Raw genomic sequence first — 20,056 nt, forward strand, 5'->3', positions numbered from 1 at the left:
CCTGAAGATGAGAAAGCAAACAAGATAATGCAGCTGAAAGGGTACAGAAATGAGGAAAATGGAAACCAGAAACTCCCGCGCAGTTGGCATCTTGGAATTGTTGTAGCTGCTTGGACAACTCTATGGCACTTCCACCTTTACTATATGTATTGCTCAAGAAATGAAACCCTGCCAATTAGAGTAGTCGCTGCTAGTTTTTGCCTTGTTGGACGTTGGAACCACAGGGAACCCACCAGAGCCTCTCAAAATCTGGATTGCGATGCACGCAGGCATGTCTGACTGCTCAGCCTATCATACGATGCCTTGGGCACAGGATCTGGCCACCAGCTGACATGCGTCTGACCATCTTGCAGTTTAGCGCATCGGCGCATTTCCCAAGGCTGTTATACGATACCGGTATCTTGCGGCTGACAGTCTTTCAGAAGTTATTTTTCTGTGTATTGGCTGCCGCAAAAGGCGGAAGCTCAGAGCCACACCCAGCCAAAGCTCTACAGCCCTGCCTTTCTTTGTACTAGTCATCGACCACAAACGTGGGGTGCGAGGCAGCCATTGTCACTTTATTTTCCCAGGCAAGAATGCTAGGGTGGAAGTGGGGGCGATCGCGTACAAATCCATCACAAATCCCGGCCCCATCTGCAGGGTGGTACAGGGATGCCCACACTCAATAAAATCTGCATACAGCCTGACCACCTGCGTGATGGTTCCTTTTTGTAGGGTGTGGCATGCCAAGTAAGAGCAGGGCCCGGCTCCGGGATGCTCGTCGCCCCCAGGTGGTAGAATACTCTCGTGTTTCTCTAATTTTACTCACCCATCTCTAAATTTACTTGCACAGCCCACAGCTCAATGGCAGCGACACAGCCTCTCACGGGGGCTGCCAAACAACATGCCATTGACACATCTGGTCTAATCCACAAACAGCAATGGCTGGTGAGCGTCATCCCCCCTCCTGCACCCACGAAGAGAGACTGACTGAGTAGCCTGTAGGTGGCCAGCTGGGTCATGTGCGGACTCGCGCTGCTCACCGTCGCGGCGCGCATAGCCATGCGCTTCTTCACTCGTCGGAAACTTTTCCTCGATGACTACTTCCTGCTGGTGGCCATGCCATGCGTCGTCGTGGCCACGAGCATGCTGCAGTGGGGCGCCGATGGCCTGTTCCTGTACAAGGCCGTGATATCCGACGTGCCTTTTGTGCTGGACGCCGCCGACCTGAACGAGCTGACGCACGTCACCATCGTCACGAATGTGTTTGTCGACACCAGTTGGACGGCCATCTTCTGCGTCAAGTTCTCGTTCCTGGCGCTGTTCCGCGTGCTGATCAAGAACGTATCAACGCACCTGTCGCGGTACTTCTGGTGTGTCGTCGTCATCACCGCCGTCACTTGGGCGTTTCTCGTGTCGGAGGCATTCATCCTCTGTTCGAAATTCGGATGGGCTAGCTGTAAGCACCTTCGCACATCCCCATCCCCCTCTCAACCCAGGCCAACAAACTCCAGTCGGCTGCACAGGAGCGGGCTCCAGGCTCTACACGCCACTAACCGCCGTCGTCACCGTGCTGGACATCACAACCGACGTCCTCGGTAAGCCTCCCTCCTGCCCTCCTCCCACCCTCCTTCCACCCTAACACCCGCACGCACGACAGTCGTCACCTTCCCCATCTTCATCCTCCGCCGCGCCCGAATAGACCGCGAGCAAAAGATCGGTCTGGGCGCCTTTCTGTCTCTCTCCATCGTCATGATCATCTTCGCGACGATCCGCGTGCTCGGCGCCATCCGCCTCGGCGAGCCGCAGCTGGACGTGACGTGGGAGTTGTTCTGGCAGCTGATGGAGGCCTGCGCCGCCATGATGGCTGCCTCGGCGACTGTGTTTCGTACTATCTTCTTGCGCCGTAGCAGTGCGCCGGTGCCGGGCCCCGGTCATGCGCCGCTGCCGTCGGCGTCGGATGGGCCGCGCTCGGGTACGGCGCCGGGGGCCGTGGTGCCGACGATGACGGAGATAAGGTCGTTTATGCAGAGGGAGGGGTTGGAGGATGTGGAGCGGATAGGGTGATGGTGGTGGTGGTGTATATAGTGAGCTGGGTTGGAAATGTACATAGTGAAACCATTTTTTCTATCATCAACAAATCAATGACTGCCGCGGCATGTTTGACGCCCCGAGGGGATGTCATCCTGCGCCGCTTTTGCGTAACGTACCACCTGGTGGACTTGTGCGGCAGCAGCTCAATGTCGACCCACTCAGGTCAAAGTGATTCGCTGCCTATCTTTCCCAATACAACGATAAGATAGCACCTCATAGTGGGCACAGATATCATATGATAGGTTGCAATTTTCACCTGTTGGGCCCCGCCAATCAAATGCTACCGTCCGGCCGGGTTCCTGCACAAAGACGGGATGGCCCGCTGCGCCGCATACCAAGAAATGTGCTGTTGCATTATTCATTCCGCCGTTCTCAGGAAGCCTGCAGTGACATACATAAGGCCATCCATACACCTGGAGAACTTAAATGATATGGAGCTAATTAAGTGGCCAAGGCACTGAGCTTTCATTTATTATCAACGCACATTGAATGCTGAAATGGGGGTTGATGTAATATTCGATAATGTTAATCATACTTTATCGCATCAGTCAGGTGTCTCTAATAAAGCTAGACCTTCGTCTGGAAGTGCGTGGACCTAGACAATGCCTGAAAAGAATGGAAACCACTCATCGCCCTGCCATCTACACCAGCTTTACCTCACAAGGCTGGACGTTTTCCCAGAGTTTCTTCCCGCCTAAGCCCCTTGCCTCTGAATAAAAGAGACCTACTTTCAGAAAGCCATCTCCGTTCTCATTTCGTACCAGTAGAAGCCCAAACATGATCTCCTCATCTCTCACATTCCCATAGTTCGAGGCAAGCTGCGCACTCGATATGCAAATCATCCACAACTGACCAATGGATCCTTTTGAACAGCTATCCACATGCTGTCCTCCTGGGCAATCGCAGTCAAAACGAAAGTCAGCAATGTACTCATCCTCTGGCGAGCGAAGCGTGAGATCGAACTGCATGTACAGCTGTGCATAGCCTTCTTCTTTCGGTTTGGGAATAGTATTAGGCTTGCCATTTGCATCGAGAGGGACTCGGAACAGTTTCGCGTTCAATAGGATATATCCGGCCGAAACGCTCCCAAACGGATTCCCCGGGTCGGTTTCGAGCTTGGCATCGCACAGCTCGAATTTGCGAGTATAAGGATAGCGCGAGTCGTCAGGGCCGATGATCCGCGTGGGAATGATCGAGTCGCAAGCCCAGCTCCAGGACGGCGCGATGTATTCGTTCTTCCTGTCTTGCATATAGTCTTTAGATCGGTTCCTCCGTTCGACCGTCCAAAGAAGCCCGCGTTGGAGATCTGCCTCCCACAACCCGGCCAAGTAGCGCTGTCCAGGGTAGAGCTCAGCCACTGTCCGCGCCAAGGCAGAAAGAGCTGGCAATTTATCTCCAGCGACAGTGAGGTGTCTAGAAGTATACAAATCCACCCAGTCGTACCAGCTGACGAATATGTTGTCCAGATTGGGCCCTGTCAGCCGAGAAAGTAGAGAGTGGTACTCGAAGCGAGACCCATCCTCGGATTCATGAAAGCCCATGCAGCTCACATGAAACATGCGGTCGCCGACAAAAATCCTCCTTGTCGATAGCTGCTCTTCTTGAAAGGTCCAGCCCCTTTCGGTCCACGCAGAGCCCTCCAAGTCCCAACTTGCCGGATGATACAAGGTGTGATTTCCTGCTTGGAAATCGTATTCGAAGTCATCGTGCGCTGCTTTAGGCTGGCTGAGGTAGAATTTACCCGACACGGAAGCGTCCAAAGCAGAGCGGAATCTCACAGCGAGTCTAGGACGGACTTTGCGGGGTTGCAAGAATCCGTCCACACATGAGCTTCCTCGAAGGACGCAGACAGTGCAGAGGCTGTTGGCATAGACATTCGCCATTTCGAACGACTCTCTTGCCCAGTCCTCGGCGTGGCTTTGGATGATGCATAACGCGTCTACCCACAAATAACGAATTTTCAGTGTCTGACACAGCTCGACCGCGTCCGCAATTGTCCGCGGCAGCTTCTCGTATTGCAGATGCTCAAGATGCTCGTTGAGCGTGTCGCCTGTAGTCTTCAGCTGCTTCTCCGCATCTTCCCTGGACCCCCAGCAGTAGCTCAACGCGATATACCTTTTCGCCGCTGGATCAACCGTTTCCAGAAACGAAGGGTCATCTTTTGGGACTACCAATCGAAGCGTGGGTTGTGACCGCGAGCCGACGTCAATTAGTCGCGTCGGCAGGTAAAGATTCTCCGTCGGGGGCGGGACGCGCCGAATGGCCTCTTCGAGCAGGCAATTCAGTCTCTGCGAAGGCAAAGCCTCTGGTGTCACCAGTCGGCGCCAGATGCCAAGCCATCCCGCGCATTTATCTAATACAGTCAACAAAAGCCATTTTCCCAGGGGATGAGCTCTTACCAAATGAGTCGGTGGACACGTTGTAGGACAATGAGCCTTCCCTGAACTTCCGACCGTCGAAGACCCTGAAGAATACTGTGAAGGTATCGAGCCACGGCAATCCCCTTTCACCACCATTCGACCAGGCAAAGTATCGATACTGGCATTTGATTTCATGGATGAGGATCTTCCCCTTGTCAGTGGGCCCTAAATCTTCAATTAGATTCGTGCTATCCTTAGCAGGCCTCGTGTCCTTACTGTCGGTCCCATTCTCTACACGTGCTCTCACGTCGGCCAATTCATCTCTCTTCAACCAGACAGAGAGCAGATCTTGCCGTAACATTGAGCAAAACTCGCATCCCTGGCTGGCAGTTTTTTCAAGGCTGGGCAGGTTCGGGAACATGTCTTCGCGATGGTAGCCCAGCGTTAGCACCCTTCCATTGGGGCTTACAACATAATCATCGCCGTCCGCAGGCCTGTAGTAATCATTCAAGTGTCTTCCAATAGTCTCCCGTGCATCACCGAAGGAAACGCGAGATGTCCCACTGCTATCGATCTCCACCTTGCCACCGAGCTGTGCGTCATCCAGTTCAAGGCATTTGCAAGAGGCGCAGGGGTGGTCGAGGGTTGCCTCATAGTATTCTTCTGACATAGCTAGTATTCTCTTTCCAGCAGTGTCGTTCGTTCTGGATCGGTAGCTTGTATGTCGATCTTCGGGGGTAGAGTATGGTTTGGTACAGCGTTGCCGGCCGAGCAAAGCAGTTTCAGTTTGCCACGTCACCCCGCCATGCGCGAAGCTAAAGGAAAGGTTTGTCAGCGACTCGAGTCCGTTTAACCATTGCGACCAATCATTAAGCATCGTGGTGGAGACAAACTAGCACTAGCGCTATCACCGGCTCTCGGACTACCGGCTGAAAATGGGGGCCGATATATAAGTCACTGCCATTCTCAGAATCTAACTACCTTAGTCATACCAATGATTGATATTCAGTAGTAACAACTCTGGACAGGCTCAGAGCTGTAGAATCATTTACATAACACGTTATCGTTTAGTCGGAACCCTCACATGGTAGGAGGCTGGTCTGCAAGCTTCATCTTTCTCAAAGTTTCATGGCTCACTGTATAATTTGGGAAATGCCAAAATAGATCTGGTGCGCGACAGCCTCGTTCTCGATTGCAAAGGGGCGAATGCGGCGCGGACCTTAATCTTCCAATCACATTCAGCGGAAGTGAAATCCTTGCTGACATGGTTCGGCAGCCTTCCACTGTGCCACCGCTGTGCCTCAATCCTACGCTTGGCTCACGGCTTAACCCAACCCCTTCCATCCCAGAACGCCCACCAAACCAACATCTGCCGCCACTCTCATCACCCGCAACCATGAGTGTACCGCGTATCGCTCTTTCTGCCACTGGCACCTCAATGTCACTACTGGTTGCTCTTGTATGCGCCCTGCTTTACCTTGTCACCAAAGCATACCTCTCGCGCAAAGTGATCAATGATCTACGCAAACAAGGACTGGTTTGTCACAGTGCCACCCACGAAGTTCCACTCTGCTGACAAGTGCAGCCAATGCCGCCGTTCAGCTGGATCGCGGGGCATATGCTGGTAATCAAGGAGTGTCTCGAGGACCTACCTGTTGATGCCGTCTTCAACTACACTGCTCGGCGCCTTTCTCTCGATTTTCCGAAACACCACATGTTCTACCTTGACTTCTGGCCAATCAGCACCCCGTTCCTTGTCGTGGCCAACCCGTTTGCCGCGTCGCAGATCACCCAGCAGCTCAATGCCCGCAAACCTGACGCCGTGGAAAGCGCATTCCAGTCGCTGGCCGGCGGTCCCAACTTGATAACCATGCCTACTGGCCCATGGAAGAAGTGGCGCTCTATTTTCAGTCCTGGCTTCAGTCCTGCCTACATGTTGGAGCAGGTACCCAAGATGGTTGAGAAGGCCGAGGTCTTTTGCCAACTGCTGCGTGAGAAGGCTGCCCAAGGCGCCGTGTTCCAGCTTGAGGAGGCTACGTTTCGTCTGACCATCGATGTCATTGGTCTGATCTCGCTGTGCGCCATCTCCGTCCTTTCCTGCCCTGTGTTTCCAACTACTGACATGCGCTGCAGAGACTCAGACTTCAACTACCAGACATCCGACTCCGAATTCCCCGCCACCCTCCGCTCCCTCATCGAATGGGCCACCTTCGGCGACGAAATCAACCCGCTCAAGCGCTGGAACCCCTACCGGCCCTTCATCTCGTGGTACTACGGCCGCCGCCTTGACACCTTCATCCACGCCGAGCTGGAGAAGCGCTTCGCCGAGCGCAAGCAATTCCTGCAGCCCGAGAAGCCGAAGGACCGCAAAGTCCGTTCCATCGTCTCGCTCGCCCTCGACAGCTACATGACCGAGCACCCTTCGGCCGAGTCCAGCCCCACCCTCGACCCGACCTTCAAAACCTACGCCACAGCCCAGCTCCGCCTCTTCCTCGTCGCCGGCCACGACACCACCTCCAGCGCCATGACCTACACCCTGCACCTCCTGCACACGCACCCGGCCTTCCTCGCCCGCGTCCGCGCCGAGCACGACAAAGTCTTCGGCCCCGACCCGTCCGCCGCCGCCGCCCTCCTCGCCGCCGACCCTTCCCTCCTCAACAAGCTCCCCCTCACGCTCGCCGCCGTCAAGGAGTCCCTCCGCCTCTTCCCGCCGGCCGGCGGCATCCGCATGGGGGCGCCGGACATCGTGCTGACGGCCGAAGACGGCACGCGCTTCCCGACGGACGGCTGCAGCGTGTGGGTCGTGCACGAAGCCGTGCATCGCAACTCAGCCCTTTGGCCGCGGGCTAACGAGTTTGTGCCGGAGAGGTGGGTGGCTAGGGGCGAGGAAGGGTACGACGAAGCGTTGCAGCCGCGGGTGAAGGGGGCATGGCGGCCGTTTGAGGTGGGGCCGCGGAATTGTATTGGGCAGACGCTCGCGTTGACGGAGATTAAGACGGTGTTGGTGGTGGTGTTGAGGAGGTTTGATATCAGGCCTGCGTATGAGGAGTGGGATGGGATGGATTCGAGGAGGAGGAGGAGGAGGAGGAGGGGAGTGAAGCGGGCGATGGGGGAGAGGGCGTATCAGGTTTCGGGGGGTGGGGGCGGGCAGCATCCGGCTGAGCGGTATCCGTGTCGGGTTTCGGTGAGGAGGTGAGGGTGGGAGTTGCTTTAGGAAACTTCGGCTGCTTTATGGCGGTTGAAAGATGACATTCGTTCCTGGAATCTACTTGATGCTTTGAATGTAAAATCCTTTTGTTTTACGACATTCCCAACGGCGAAGGACCCGCATCCCATGCAAAATGAACACCCTCAAAATGGCTAGCCAAGCCGGATGATCTCTTTTTTCAATAATATTTCCGTCTCTGGCTTCTCCTCCGGAAGATACTTGAACAATGGCATAATTGAGCCCTCCTCATCTCGCACCTGTAGAAAGACAGGTATATGTGCTGGATCGATCCAACAACATGCAAGCATTTCAAAATAATCGTCAAGCTTTTTGACGAAAATCACAAACCCTCGAGGATCCCCATTGCACTCCCCGATCATGAGGAGACCTTTGAGAGGACTTGAAAGTAACTCTCTCTCCTGGTCAGACCTATAACCAACCCGACTGAGAAAATATACACTCGGTTCGTCGTCCCCCCACTCTACATCAAGCCGACAGCCTTCCACTGAATCAACGATCACAATTGTACCGTACAGTCTCTTTAATTGACAGTGTACAATTGGTGCTTCGATCCGAATGAAACGACAAGTCGAATCTTTGAATATAAGTCTTTGCGCAATCTTTTGGAATTCTTTGCTGGAAAGACATATGTTTGAGCCGCCGTAGCTGCGCTCCAAGGGTTTTGGCACATCCACATCATCAACCGAGTTGAGAATCGAAGTAACCGTCGTATCGAGTTCAATCCAGATTCGCAGGTTATATTCTCGGACGAAACAATCCCAACAATCATTAAGATCGGGGCTTTTGCCTGCGCCCTTCCACCCGGCCCACGACCAACTCGGAAACTCCTCTCGTCTGTCGCTTTCGTATTGATTCAAGTATGTCATAATGCCGGATAGAAATCCTTCTTCCCAGCTCATGATCGTTCGAGGCTCGATGCGGAAGCGCTCGCGTAATATTGGGGACCCAGATAAATGGCCCACAAGCATATCTTGACCTTGCAGGTGACCCAGTATACCGGCAATGGCATTGACTCGATCGGATTCATATGTGAGATTGCGACGGTTAACATCAGTCAGATGTAGGAAGAGTGTACCTACTCGATACTTCCTGTTGTTCTCCAACACTTTCGCCAGATCACAATGTAGGCGACGATCTTCAGCCCTCTCTAAGTTTCGCAAGAAGTCTTCAATGCCGTATTCCCCGTCATCTTGCGTCTGATTGCAGCGGAAGAAAGACTGAGTGTCGGTGAAGAGTATGAATCTTCTCGATAAAATCTCTTCTTGATAGGTCCACGCTCGAGTGTGCCATTTTGATTCTGGGACACTAATAAAAGACGGTTGTATCGTGTCGCCACTGAAAAAAAGGCGGCCATTTATGACTGTGTAGGTTTGAGTTCGCGGAATGCTCATCCCCGGAATTCCGTGATCTGGGCAGTCGCCTGCTGCCGCGATAATGGTAACGTGGGATTGTCGGAAGATATGATGCATTTTGCCGACCTGGTCCATTTTCTCTTCTGGATCGTCCTGTCGAATGCAGTACTTGTCGACCCAGAGATATTCAATATCCAATTTCAGTGCAACATTCATCGCGTCCGCTATTGTCTTCGGCATCTCGGCTGGTAGTTTGTCTCCCTGTGCAGCACCCTGTGGACCGGTTCCCCAGACGTAAGAGAGAGCTGCGTACGGACCACCTTCTTGCAAAGCGTTGACAATGCGCCTTTCTCGGATTTTGATCAGCTTGAGTCCGGGGATGCTATCGCGATGCCAAGTTGCTGCACATTCGGGGCCATGATTGTGAGAACAATCTTCGATCCAAGATTTGAGGATTGCGAAATCAATCTTCCCTGCCACAAAGTTGCTCATGGTAGCAAATGGAATCTCCCAGAGACGGCTCGAGACACAATTTTTTAAGTCCACGATTCTTCCATCTTGAGTGTTTGCTAGACAGATACGGCGATTCTCCCGGCCGAGTAATTTTAAGTACCAGGGAGGCTGCTCCCGATTCCACCATGGCCATAGCACCCTGAGGAGACGGCAGATGCCGCACTCAGGATCAAGATCATATGAGGTGTCGTGTTGAAGAGGCACGTATTCGGGTGGGTCCTGCGAGGAAAACAGATTCGGCAAGTCGATATCCTCACACATTGGGCAGATATACAGTTCGTCCTTTCCGGCTTCGGATGATGGAGTCTCGTTGATCAGTGCACATGATATCTTCAAGTAGGCCACGGGTCAGCATGGTTACGGTTACTGAGATCTCATTGTGTCATTACACCTTGTACGTACCGTTCCAGGGGATTCCGGCTCGACTATCTCGTCCATACTGCTGAATAATTCGGCTTGTTGTAGGTGGTTGGAAGAAGCCATCTGGTCGGCCTCGAAAATTGTTTTTGGTGTGAATGTTATGTATCCTTTTAAAGTTAGGCGCAAGATTCTATTAGCGAAACGCAAAGAGTCAAACTCGTACCTGACCAAGTGAGCTTTTCGTTCAAGTATTGAAACGTAGGAAGCTTGGCCGTGTTCCGCTGAGACAATTGCAACGAAAAAACTTCTTTCGGATGCTTTAGATGGGGATTGGATATTTATGCGTCAAATCAAAATCCAGCGAGAAAGGCAAGCTACGTGTTCATTCCCCACTCTCAAAAACCGAGGTCACCATCCGTAAAGGTGTGGGGCCAGCGATTCAAAAGCCACTGACAAGACCAATGAGCTATTCAACACACTAGAGATCTGTAGCTGTCCTGCGTGTACCCTAGCCGACTCTGGATCTAGATAGTATCGTCTGCCCCACATAGCTTAATCCACCTCCACACGGCAGGTTTGTTTTTATGATTTGTGTTTGAGTACGGCCATCATGCAATGAAAAATAACAATGCGCAGATCCATAATTTTATTGCTACATTCAAAAATACGTGTATCGCGATAGGTGATACAAATCTTTGCTTCAGTTCTCCGGTCTTGATATCGAAAATTTTAAGCGCTTTGCCTGAGTCGATACGCCGCAAAGATCGTCGTGTTGGCTGCGGCACAGCGGGGCTTTCCCCGGATGTGGATCCAATCAATAAACTTTTTCATTACACATACCAGGGTGTCACATAACATTAGCGAGACTGCTGCTGTTCAGTTTTCCCGCCCCTTTCCAACCCTTAGCTTCCCAAGAAACCTATAGCGCCTGACAAGTGTCAGGCCCACTACTCTCAGCTACAGATGCCCCCAGGTATAGCGTGGCCAAGTAGCCATGCGCTAGCCAACATAAGCAAGAGGAGCGCACCAGCCGAGTTCCACCAGCAGTGGCGCAATCCCAGCGACATTTTCTCGCTTCTTCTAATCATCGGCCCGGACATCATCAAAGCCGCACTTGCACAGCAAACCGGATACCTCGTCACGCCTGCTGTCTTTTCGTTCGGCTGGATGGCCTATGCATTTAATACGTTGCTTTCTGTCTTTGGCGGTATGCATGCAGTCGTTTCGAGATTCATGAACCCTGCTGATGATCAAAAGATGGCCGCATGACACCCAGTCCCGACTTCCCGGCGCAGCTCATCAGTGCGAAATTCTCTCACGTGAGAGAAAACAAGTCCTGGGTTATCGGAAGGCTTCTCCGAGATCTTGAGCTTTCTCGAGCCGAGGCCGGCTTGTTTGAAACGGACAACAACGAACAGAACGAGCCATTTAAGATCGAGATATTTTCGATCGACCAAAACGCGACGCAAGGAGAGATCAAACGAGACCTCGTATGGTACTCTGGCTTCTTCGTCATACTTATTCAGATCGTTGTCGCAATTGTGCCGATCATTACAAAACGGAACTGGGCGCCTATTATCATAACCGGCGGAGGAACCCTTCTGGCTCTTCTTCAAGGTGCGATTCCGCAATGGAAGAAAGAGAAATGGGCTTGGGCAAGGAAAGGCGGGGACACGGTTAGCATCACGCAGGGGAATGGAAGTCGATATGTTATGGTTATTCTCGGAGAAGAGCACCCACTCACGCAGGGTTCGGGGCGCTACAAGGCACCAAATCTGGAGATGCTGGCTGCCGGCAGCCAGCGGCTCAAGGTTTCATTGATCTCCCGTGCATCGAGCGTAATGCTGGCGGTGCTCTGGGTAATCCTTCTCATCTCTGTGACAGGCTTGGAAGAAGATACTTGGTGTAAGTGACGCTTGAATATTGACAAGTTACAACCATCGACTAATATTTTGCTAGATCTCATGGCGGTTGGTCTACTGGGAATGATCCACAGTATATACGTTGCTGGGGCAGCTCGCGACTCCAGCGCATTGGGAATCCATCTCGTGAAAGAGAAAATCATTGAAACGAACAAAGTAGCCGAGGCTCTGCAGAGGTTGGAAGCAAAATTCCCATTGGTGGGGTCATCTTTGATCCCTACCTTCTTCCCAGGTGGCATGTGGATCCCCACAGAACAGGAAGGGTTCTGGGACTGTGCTGCTCAGCGGCGTGGGTTACCAGGATATAAGCAACTGGACATAATAGTAAAAGAGCTGCCTAAGAGGGAGTCCTTGAGTGGGTAGATGGTCGTTCCACATGGTTCGTTCCATTCTTGGTTTATCGATGATCAGTCAGTCTGACTTGAAAGTAATTGCTTCAGCATGATGACACTCGCTATAATAGTAGGTAGTGATAATGCGCGTGCACGTCACGCTTCGGGATGCGGCCCGAAGCGCGGAATTCGATCCCGTCCTTACGCCCGGCTTGTAATCCCGCTATTTACTTTTGTGTTGCAATGCTTCGCCCTCGTGAAGAAAATATTGCAAGTACAAGCAGGCGATATCGAGAAATCACTGTCGATCTCGAAACCTGCCATTTACCTTACTCTTAAAAGCCCGTTCACCCATGCGGATATTGCTCAAGGCTCTCACCAGCGTGAGCTTCAAAGTCACCGTAGCCTGATTTCGTCCTTTCTGAAAGCATTATCATTCAAAGCTCGACCTTTTCACAGACCCATGAGGCTGTCATAGAACCTTAGATCCCCTCACCGAGCCATGTCTTCCAAAGCTTCCGCATCCCAGCATAAGCCCGTTACTATTCGCTCCAGTCTCAAACACAGCCGGCTTTGGACAATACAAAAGCCCGTCACCAGCTTCGCGCTTACTAACCTCTCCTACAATTAGGCTCCAGCGCTACCGACAACGGCCATTCCGGCAGCAACACCACATCAAAATCGCCCTCTGACCTCTCCGCCTTCAACCGTCCCGCGTTCCATAACTTCGCCCTCCTCATATCTGTAGTCATGCCATGACCCACTCCCATACTCGACATTGTCTCCAACACGGACGATGAGAGCCTCCCGCCATTCAGCCACTTTCAGGTTGTCGACTACAGCCAGCCCCGACTGTCCTGATGATCAGCTGCAGCGGGGCACGCCAACAGCCGGCTGAAGAACAGACACGTTGCGAAACCTGATGGGGACTAACTCCACTCAGCTGAGGAGAAGATGGTTAATAATCAATTGTTGACAAAGGCACAGGATGACTGGGGATGGTCTTGATCAAAACGCTCCCTGCGCATTTTCGATCTAACCGAGTAAAGTATAGCGCATGTACTCGGATGGCGGTAGGGCGCAGGCTATTCACGGGCCAAGCGAAACGACATCATCGCGCCATCCTACCGCACCTTCCCGATCAACCCAGCTCTAACCCCGATGTGACATGGAGACTGACAGCGCGCGGCGCGCCCCGAATAGAGTTGTTCGGCAGAGGAAGAAGACGCTCAATGCGTAAAGCCACCCTGACCGCTTCCTATCCACCCGGCGCCTCGAACTGATTGGCTCCTGAAGATGCATCCGATGCCGCAACCGCAAAATCCGCTGCTCGGGACGCCAGCCGTGCGATAGATGTTCTGCGAGGAATGAGAGATGTGTGTTTGAAGAGAGAGACAGGAAGGCTGTTGTTTCACAAGAGTATCATACTCTGCGCACCGTCGGCATGTATCGTAGAGCTAACGAATCATTCATAGATACCTGGAGACGCTGCAGAATCGAATACGGGAGTTGGAGTCCCAATCTACCCTGCCAGACTCCACTCCTTCAAATGATCCAGAAATATTCCAGGCCGCACAGTACTCCGGACCATCGTCCAAATCATATGGCGCAGTACCCAGTGACCAACATTGGAACGATCTCTCCGAACAGCATTCACCTGCACCTGAGACCATCATTGCGCCACTGGCTTCCGCATCGGCGCAGAGTGTTCCTTGCACGACAACTGTCAGTACACAGCAACGACTCAGCCCAGCGAACCACTAGTGACCGGCTCCTCGTAGGCCTTCGAAAACGACAGTCTCATCAACAGCCTCGTGTCCTCCGAACCGCAGATCAAAACCAAGAAGAACGGCAAAGCTCGTGCGTAGCGGAACAGCTCTCCTTCAACCAACCTCCAACTCACCACACCAGGCTACCTTGGCCACTCCTCCACCCTCTGCTTCAGCCAAACCGTCAAGAACCTCCTCCACACCTCCACCACCCCCTCCGCCGCCGCCACCCCGACCCTCGAGCGCGAAGACACCTCCTACCAAACCGCCTGCCCCCCCATCCGCCTCGACCTCGCACACATCGACCTCCCACCCCTCGACTTCGCCGAATACCTCGCCACGACCGTCTGCTTCTACGCCGAGCCCCTATACCACCTCTTCGACAAGTCCGCCTTCCTCGCCCGGCTGCACCGCTTCTACTCGGCCCGTGCCAGCGGCACGCACGAGCAGCCGGAGCTGTGGCACATCCAGATGCTGCTGGTGTTTGCTTTTGGGAAATCGGTGCTGGCACGCGAGCAGTTCGCGTACGGGCCGGCGGGCTCGTCGTACTTCGCGCGGGCGCTGGAGGCGCTGCCGGACGTGCGGCGGTTGAATGACGAGCCGGTGTTGGCGGTTGAGATCGCGTGCCTCGTCACGTTGTTTATGCATGCGGCGGATATGCTGCAGGAGGCGTATGTTTATGTGCGTCCATCCTATCTTACTCCTTTCCTCCTTTCGTGCATGGTGCTCGCTGCTGACGTGACTCCCGCGGCGAGGGAATTTAAAACAGATCGGCCAGGCCCGCCGCATGTGCGTCCTGCAGCAGCTGAACAAGGTTGTTGAGGACGTGTCGCAGCGCCCGCCGGACTATGAGCGCCGCCGACGGCTGTGGTGGACGGTGTACTGCATTGATCGGAAAAGCGCGGCGCTGCTGGGGACGCCGTCGGTGATGCGGGATGACGACGTGTGTATGGCGGTGCCGAGGATGGGGGCGGCGGATTTTGGGATGCAGAGGAAGTTCGCCATACATATTGCGTTGTCGTCGCAGTTGGGAAAGACTCTCGATGGTTTGTTTGCGGAGTAGAGATTTGCTTGGATGGGTGGCATGATGCTGATTTTGGTGTGAGCAGTTATCTACGGGTGCCGAGGCCAGCGCGGAAGACATTTTGTGCAGGAGGTCCAGGCGATCCTGTCAAACCTCGCCGACACGTCCAGGGAGCTTGCGGAGCATCTCAGACTGGAACTCCAAAGGCCAATCGACATCATTCCGAGGAAGGCGGCGACGTTGCATTTGTTACTGCATCAGGTAAGCACTCTGCAATAAAATTACGCCACTGTAAGCTCGGAAAGAAATGACAGTTTGGCAGTGCGTGATATTGGCCGTCCGCCCCGTACTGTATTCCCTGCTGAAAGTCCGGCTGGGCTCTCCAGCTGCCGCCTCGACCTTCTCGAGCCCAGTGAATGCGCTCCTGAAGATATGTGTCGAATCCTCGATTAGCACGCTCAAGATACTGGTCGTGCTCAAATTCCAAACTCAATGCGGTAAGTGAACGGGTGGCAGTATCGTGCAGCGTTGCGCCACGCATCAACGAGAGATCAATGAAAAAAAAAAAGGGAAATAATCTGAGGGACAAGACAGAGTACTGACCCAGCTGTACACAAACAGATCTATTCCTGCCTTACGACGTCGAAGCCCTCTTCTCCGCCGCCTCGGCACTAATCATCACCGACATCCTCCAGCCACCGACGGCCAAAGCAGAGCCTCTCTGGGACCTCCCTCAAGTCCAGGCCTTGCTGGATGAATTCATCTCGCGCGGCATCGTGCCGGCAAAGTCCTTCAAGGCTGACCTCAACGAGCTATTACAGCTGCAAGAGAAGGTGAGGATGCAGAGGGGTGTCGATAGCACTACACCAGCAGCAACGCATGGGCGTGTCGCCGACCCTGGCGCATCGCCACTGCATCACGGTGGGGCGGCCCCGGATTCCGCCGCTGCAGAACAGCGAGACAGAGAATTGCGGGCAAGAGACGATGAGGACGCCATTTGGGCGTGGATTGCGGACGACGATGGGAGCGTTGGAGCTATTCATCCTGATACCATCACGTCGGCTATCGACAGCCTCAATTACACGAACGAGTTCGAGATGCCGGATGAGGCGGGGTTCTTGACGGAAGATTGGATGTGGAGTTTTGAAAGTGACTTGGGGTAGGGTGGTGTTGTGTAGTGTACGGACTACGCTCTCAAATGCAAGGTACCATCAATGGTTCTAGACTCGTCAGTGCAGATGCGATTATCACGCTCGGTTAATTGGATAAATTCATAGGTTTCTATTTTTGCCGGCCGTTTGCGGCGAGAAACCTGTGACGTAGTTAAACGTGGCGTTGCTAGAGGTTCGTGGCTTACTTGAAATGTACTAGCCCCGGGGTGGTCCGGCAGGTATGACGAATAGTGCAATCAACGCAACCAGACGCACTGCCGCCTTCACAAGCCTCGGCTTGTTGTAACTGACCGTGGCAACTTGACAGCCAACCTACGTGTCAGACACATCGACTACGTTTGAACAGCTCTGAAAGCATGGGGAATCAAGCAGCAACATCCGCCGTCATGGGGTCACCCATGATTTTGTACGATTACGGTAAGCCGGCAAGAACAAAAAGGCGATACGGCGTGGAACTCAGCGGTGCATCAGACTTCTCGCCCTTCAGTCAGAGGATCCGCTACCTGCTACACCTCTCCGACATCGAGTTCTTCCGCGTGGACCAGCCGGTGGTGCTTCCTCGCCCGGACCTGCAAATGCTTGGCATAACGTACCGGCGCGTTCCGGTGCTGGCCATCGGCAAAGATGTGTACTGCGACACCTCTGCCATTGTCGCCGCCATTCAGCACAGGTTCCAAATGGTGAAAACTGGTCCTGCCGATAAGGCGTTTGAAGCGTTCGGGACGCAGTTCTTTGAAAACGTACTCCGCGCGGTTCCGGCAAAGTTCATGAACCCATCTTTTAAGAGAGATAGAGAGACGATTTTCCGTAAGTCTTTTCTTTCGGCTTCAATGCCAATGCGAACGTCTGCCTGACAGCTGCACGCCGGGATGAAAGCTGTGCTTGGCCGGCCAGACCTTGACACGCTGCGTCCGAGTGCTCTGGGCAGCATCATATCCCTTCTGGCAGTGATTGAAAACGACTTCCTCGGCCATGGCGGTCAGTACATCGGCGGAGACAAACCATCGGTGGCAGACGTTTATGTTGCGCCCATTGTCCGATGGACGCTGCTGTCCATCGGGCTCGGAGATGAACCGGGGTTGGGGAAGAGAGATTTTCCAAGGGTGCATTCCTGGTAATGAACATCACCGGCCACCCTGCTCGCTGGCTCTCTCTAATGCATTCACCTCAGGGTATCGAGCTTGCCAATCGTTCAGGCAGAAGAAGTGTTGTCGGGCGAGGAGGCAGCCGAGTTTATTCTGGAGTCGGAGTACTCGGAAGAAAAGCCAGATGTTCCGTCGGACGATCCGCTATGCATTGCAGCGGGATCGAAGGTGTCAGTGGAGAGCGCGGACTCGGCGCCGGGAGCTCACCCACAGTTCGGCACGCTGGCCGGGCTGACTCGGAACGAGACCATGATCGGATTGGAAAACGGGATCAGGTTGCACTTTCCACGGGCTGGGTACATCGTGCGGCAGGCGTGAGGACTGAATGGATGAAGTGTTGAGGGCTGCTGGGAGGATTGTTTGATAATAAAGAGTAGGCGGGAGGAATGGCAGGGTTTACGTCAGGCTCGCTGTGACTTTCCCTGATTGAGACTGACTCGCTTGGTCGGGCCGGGAGTGTCGTCGCACGCGCCCTCTGGCCGCCGTCACTCCCTCTCCTCACTTTGTCCCGCTCCTGCGCATCTTTTTCCACCGACGTACCGGATCTCGCGCCCAAGCTGGAATCGCTGTCTGCGGGGCTCGGCGCGAGCTAAAAGGCGGATGCCGTCCTCGTCTAAAAGTAGAACTGCCCGCGCCCCCAAGAAACGCACCAAGACCTTCACCGGCTGCTGGACCTGCCGCTCGCGAGGCCTCAAGTGCGATGGCGCCAAGCCTCACTGCGAGCGCTGCCAGCGCTCCAAGCGTGACTGCGAGGGCTATGGCATCCGGCTGCACTGGATGGACCAGGACGCAAAGGCCCCGCCGCAGGGCATGCAGATGAGGCGTCTGTTCGACGACGCCGCCCGCCAGAACCCCACCTATTCGGACGCCTTCCTGGACGACACGATAGAGAGCCTGGACGAGCTGCTCGGCCCCTGCGAGGTCCACATCCAGCCTTTTGGCGTCTTTTCCGTCGACGATCAGCCTGACGAGAACGACGGATACTACTCGGACATCAGCTCGCCGGCCGCTTCTCCGCAAAGCCTCAGCAGCTATGACAGCAGCGTGGTGCTCTTCTCGCCCGGCGACTCCCCCATCAATGCTTCGTCGCCCTTCGTCCCGAGCCCGGAGTCGATAGGGATGCGGCTGGTGACGCAGCTGCAACCCTACATCGTGTCCGCGTCGGCCGAGGAGCGCCTCCTCTTCGACCACTGGTCGTCGACGCTGAGCGGCATCTTCCTGCCAACGCCGCACCCGGACAACCCGTTCCGCAACGTCTTCATCCCCTTGGCCATCGGCTCTGGCGATGTCACCGTGGCGCACCCGGGCCATGCCGCGCTGCTGCACAGCATGTACGCCATCTCGGCCTTCCACATCGCCGAGCAGGACGCGTCCCGAAAGCAAGAGCACGCCCTCATCGCCATCAAGCACTACAAGACCAGCCTGGCGTACCTGCGCCGCTGCGTAGCCGAGCCGGGCGAGCAGCCCGAGTCCGTCTTCGCCACCATCATCATGATGGTCTCCATCTACTTCGTCAACGGCAACTCGTCCAACTGGCGCGTGCACGTCAAGGGCGCGCGGGACTGGCTCTTATCCCAAGCCGTGTCCTTCCGCAAGGGCTGCTTCGCTCCCATCCTGTACCAGCTCTTCCGCTGCCTCGACGTCTTCGGCCACTGGCACAGCGACCCCCTCAGCATCTGCGACGCCGACCACAACCCGCCGGCCCTCCAGAGCACCATCACCGAGCTGCCCGACGAAGAGGAGTCGTACACCGCCCCGGACGTCTACTGCCTCGACCGCTACTTCGGCCTGCCCAAGCCCATCTTCAACGCCCTCCAGAGCATGCACCGCTTCCGCCGCCGCAACGGGGACCCCTCCTCCTCCTCAGCCCCCGTCCTCCCCTCCGAACCCGAACTCGCAGCCGTCGAAGCCGAAATCGAGCTCGTCCGCAACCTCGTCGCCGCGCTGCGCCCCTCCGACGGCATCAACGAGCGGCTGCTCGTGCACCACTACATGGTCTTCTACTACGCGTGCCGCATCAACCTGGCCCGCGAATTCCGGCGCCTGCCTCCTTCCGCCGTGCAGGACCTGGTCGGCGAGGGACTGCTGCACCTGGAGCTGACGTACAGCATCGAGCAGACGGTGCGCGTGTGCGGCATCAGCTGGCCGCTGTTCGTCGTCGCGTGCGAGGCTGAGGAGCCGGAGTTGCGGGCCCGCGTGTTCAGGATGTTTGATAAGGGGTGGCAGATGGGGATTGGGAGTATCAAGAAGGCGTCGCGCGTGGTAGAGCGGGTGTGGCGCGAGAGGGATCGCACGGGGTGTTGGGAGGCGGAGGAGCGGCAGAGGATTATGAAGAGTATGGGGATGGATTTGCTGTTGGCTTGAGGGGGATGGAGGGGAGTTGGGCGGGAGAGGTGCGTCCAGCAGTGTGACGATGGCGCGTCTAGCCGTCTGACGATGGTGCGTTCGCGGAGTTCCAGCGCTGTTCGAAATTCGTGGTGCCGCTTTCTCAGGAGTCCGGGCTAGGATGCGGGCACAGCCGCACTGGAGACGTTGTCAGCACGGGTAGATCGGGTCGACAGCATACCGCCTCGGTGATCGAGACCGGTGGATGGTCTCTGCTTTTTAAAGAAGCTTGGGGTGAAAAGGCAAGATCCGAAGACGACATGCATCCAATCATGTCCAATTGCGCCTTGCGGCTGTGGGATAGCGCACGGGAATTTTTTACTCAACCTCCGGCCGGATTGTTCTTCATGGAAACCATGCGTCTTTAGCATTCAAGAAAAGGAATTCTTCACTCAGTCAACTTCCAGTGCTGCGGTGGTG

At 54.8% G+C, this 20,056-nt stretch overlaps 3 protein-coding genes across 3 annotated transcripts; 2 read left to right on the forward strand and 1 right to left on the reverse strand.

Annotated features, from left to right (window-relative positions):
* Nucleotides 1-843: 843 nt before the first annotated feature.
* LTHEOB_5970 (Integral membrane protein) lies at nt 844-2,046 on the forward strand (the record flags this gene model as incomplete). The annotated part of the gene is made up of 4 exons (XM_035515174.1): nt 844-927; nt 985-1,438; nt 1,494-1,577; nt 1,640-2,046. 4 exons carry the CDS (start codon nt 844-846, stop codon nt 2,044-2,046), a joined length of 1,029 nt encoding a protein of 342 aa, XP_035373101.1.
* A 721-nt stretch (nt 2,047-2,767) lies between these two features.
* On the reverse strand, nt 2,768-5,103 carry LTHEOB_5971 (Heterokaryon incompatibility protein; the record flags this gene model as incomplete). The annotated part of the gene is made up of 4 exons (XM_035515175.1): nt 2,768-2,782; nt 2,835-4,426; nt 4,473-4,658; nt 4,710-5,103. The coding sequence occupies 4 exons, from the start codon at nt 5,101-5,103 to the stop codon at nt 2,768-2,770; spliced, it is 2,187 nt and encodes a 728-aa protein (XP_035373102.1).
* A 726-nt stretch (nt 5,104-5,829) lies between these two features.
* On the forward strand, nt 5,830-7,629 carry LTHEOB_5972 (Cytochrome p450; the record flags this gene model as incomplete). The annotated part of the gene is made up of 3 exons (XM_035515176.1): nt 5,830-5,970; nt 6,019-6,509; nt 6,567-7,629. 3 exons carry the CDS (start codon nt 5,830-5,832, stop codon nt 7,627-7,629), a joined length of 1,695 nt encoding a protein of 564 aa, XP_035373103.1.
* Nucleotides 7,630-20,056: the final 12,427 nt, after the last annotated feature.

This window comes from Lasiodiplodia theobromae (genome assembly GCF_012971845.1).
Source record: "Lasiodiplodia theobromae strain AM2As chromosome Unknown scaffold_17, whole genome shotgun sequence".
In the NCBI taxonomy this organism is placed as follows: Eukaryota; Fungi; Ascomycota; class Dothideomycetes; order Botryosphaeriales; family Botryosphaeriaceae; genus Lasiodiplodia; species Lasiodiplodia theobromae.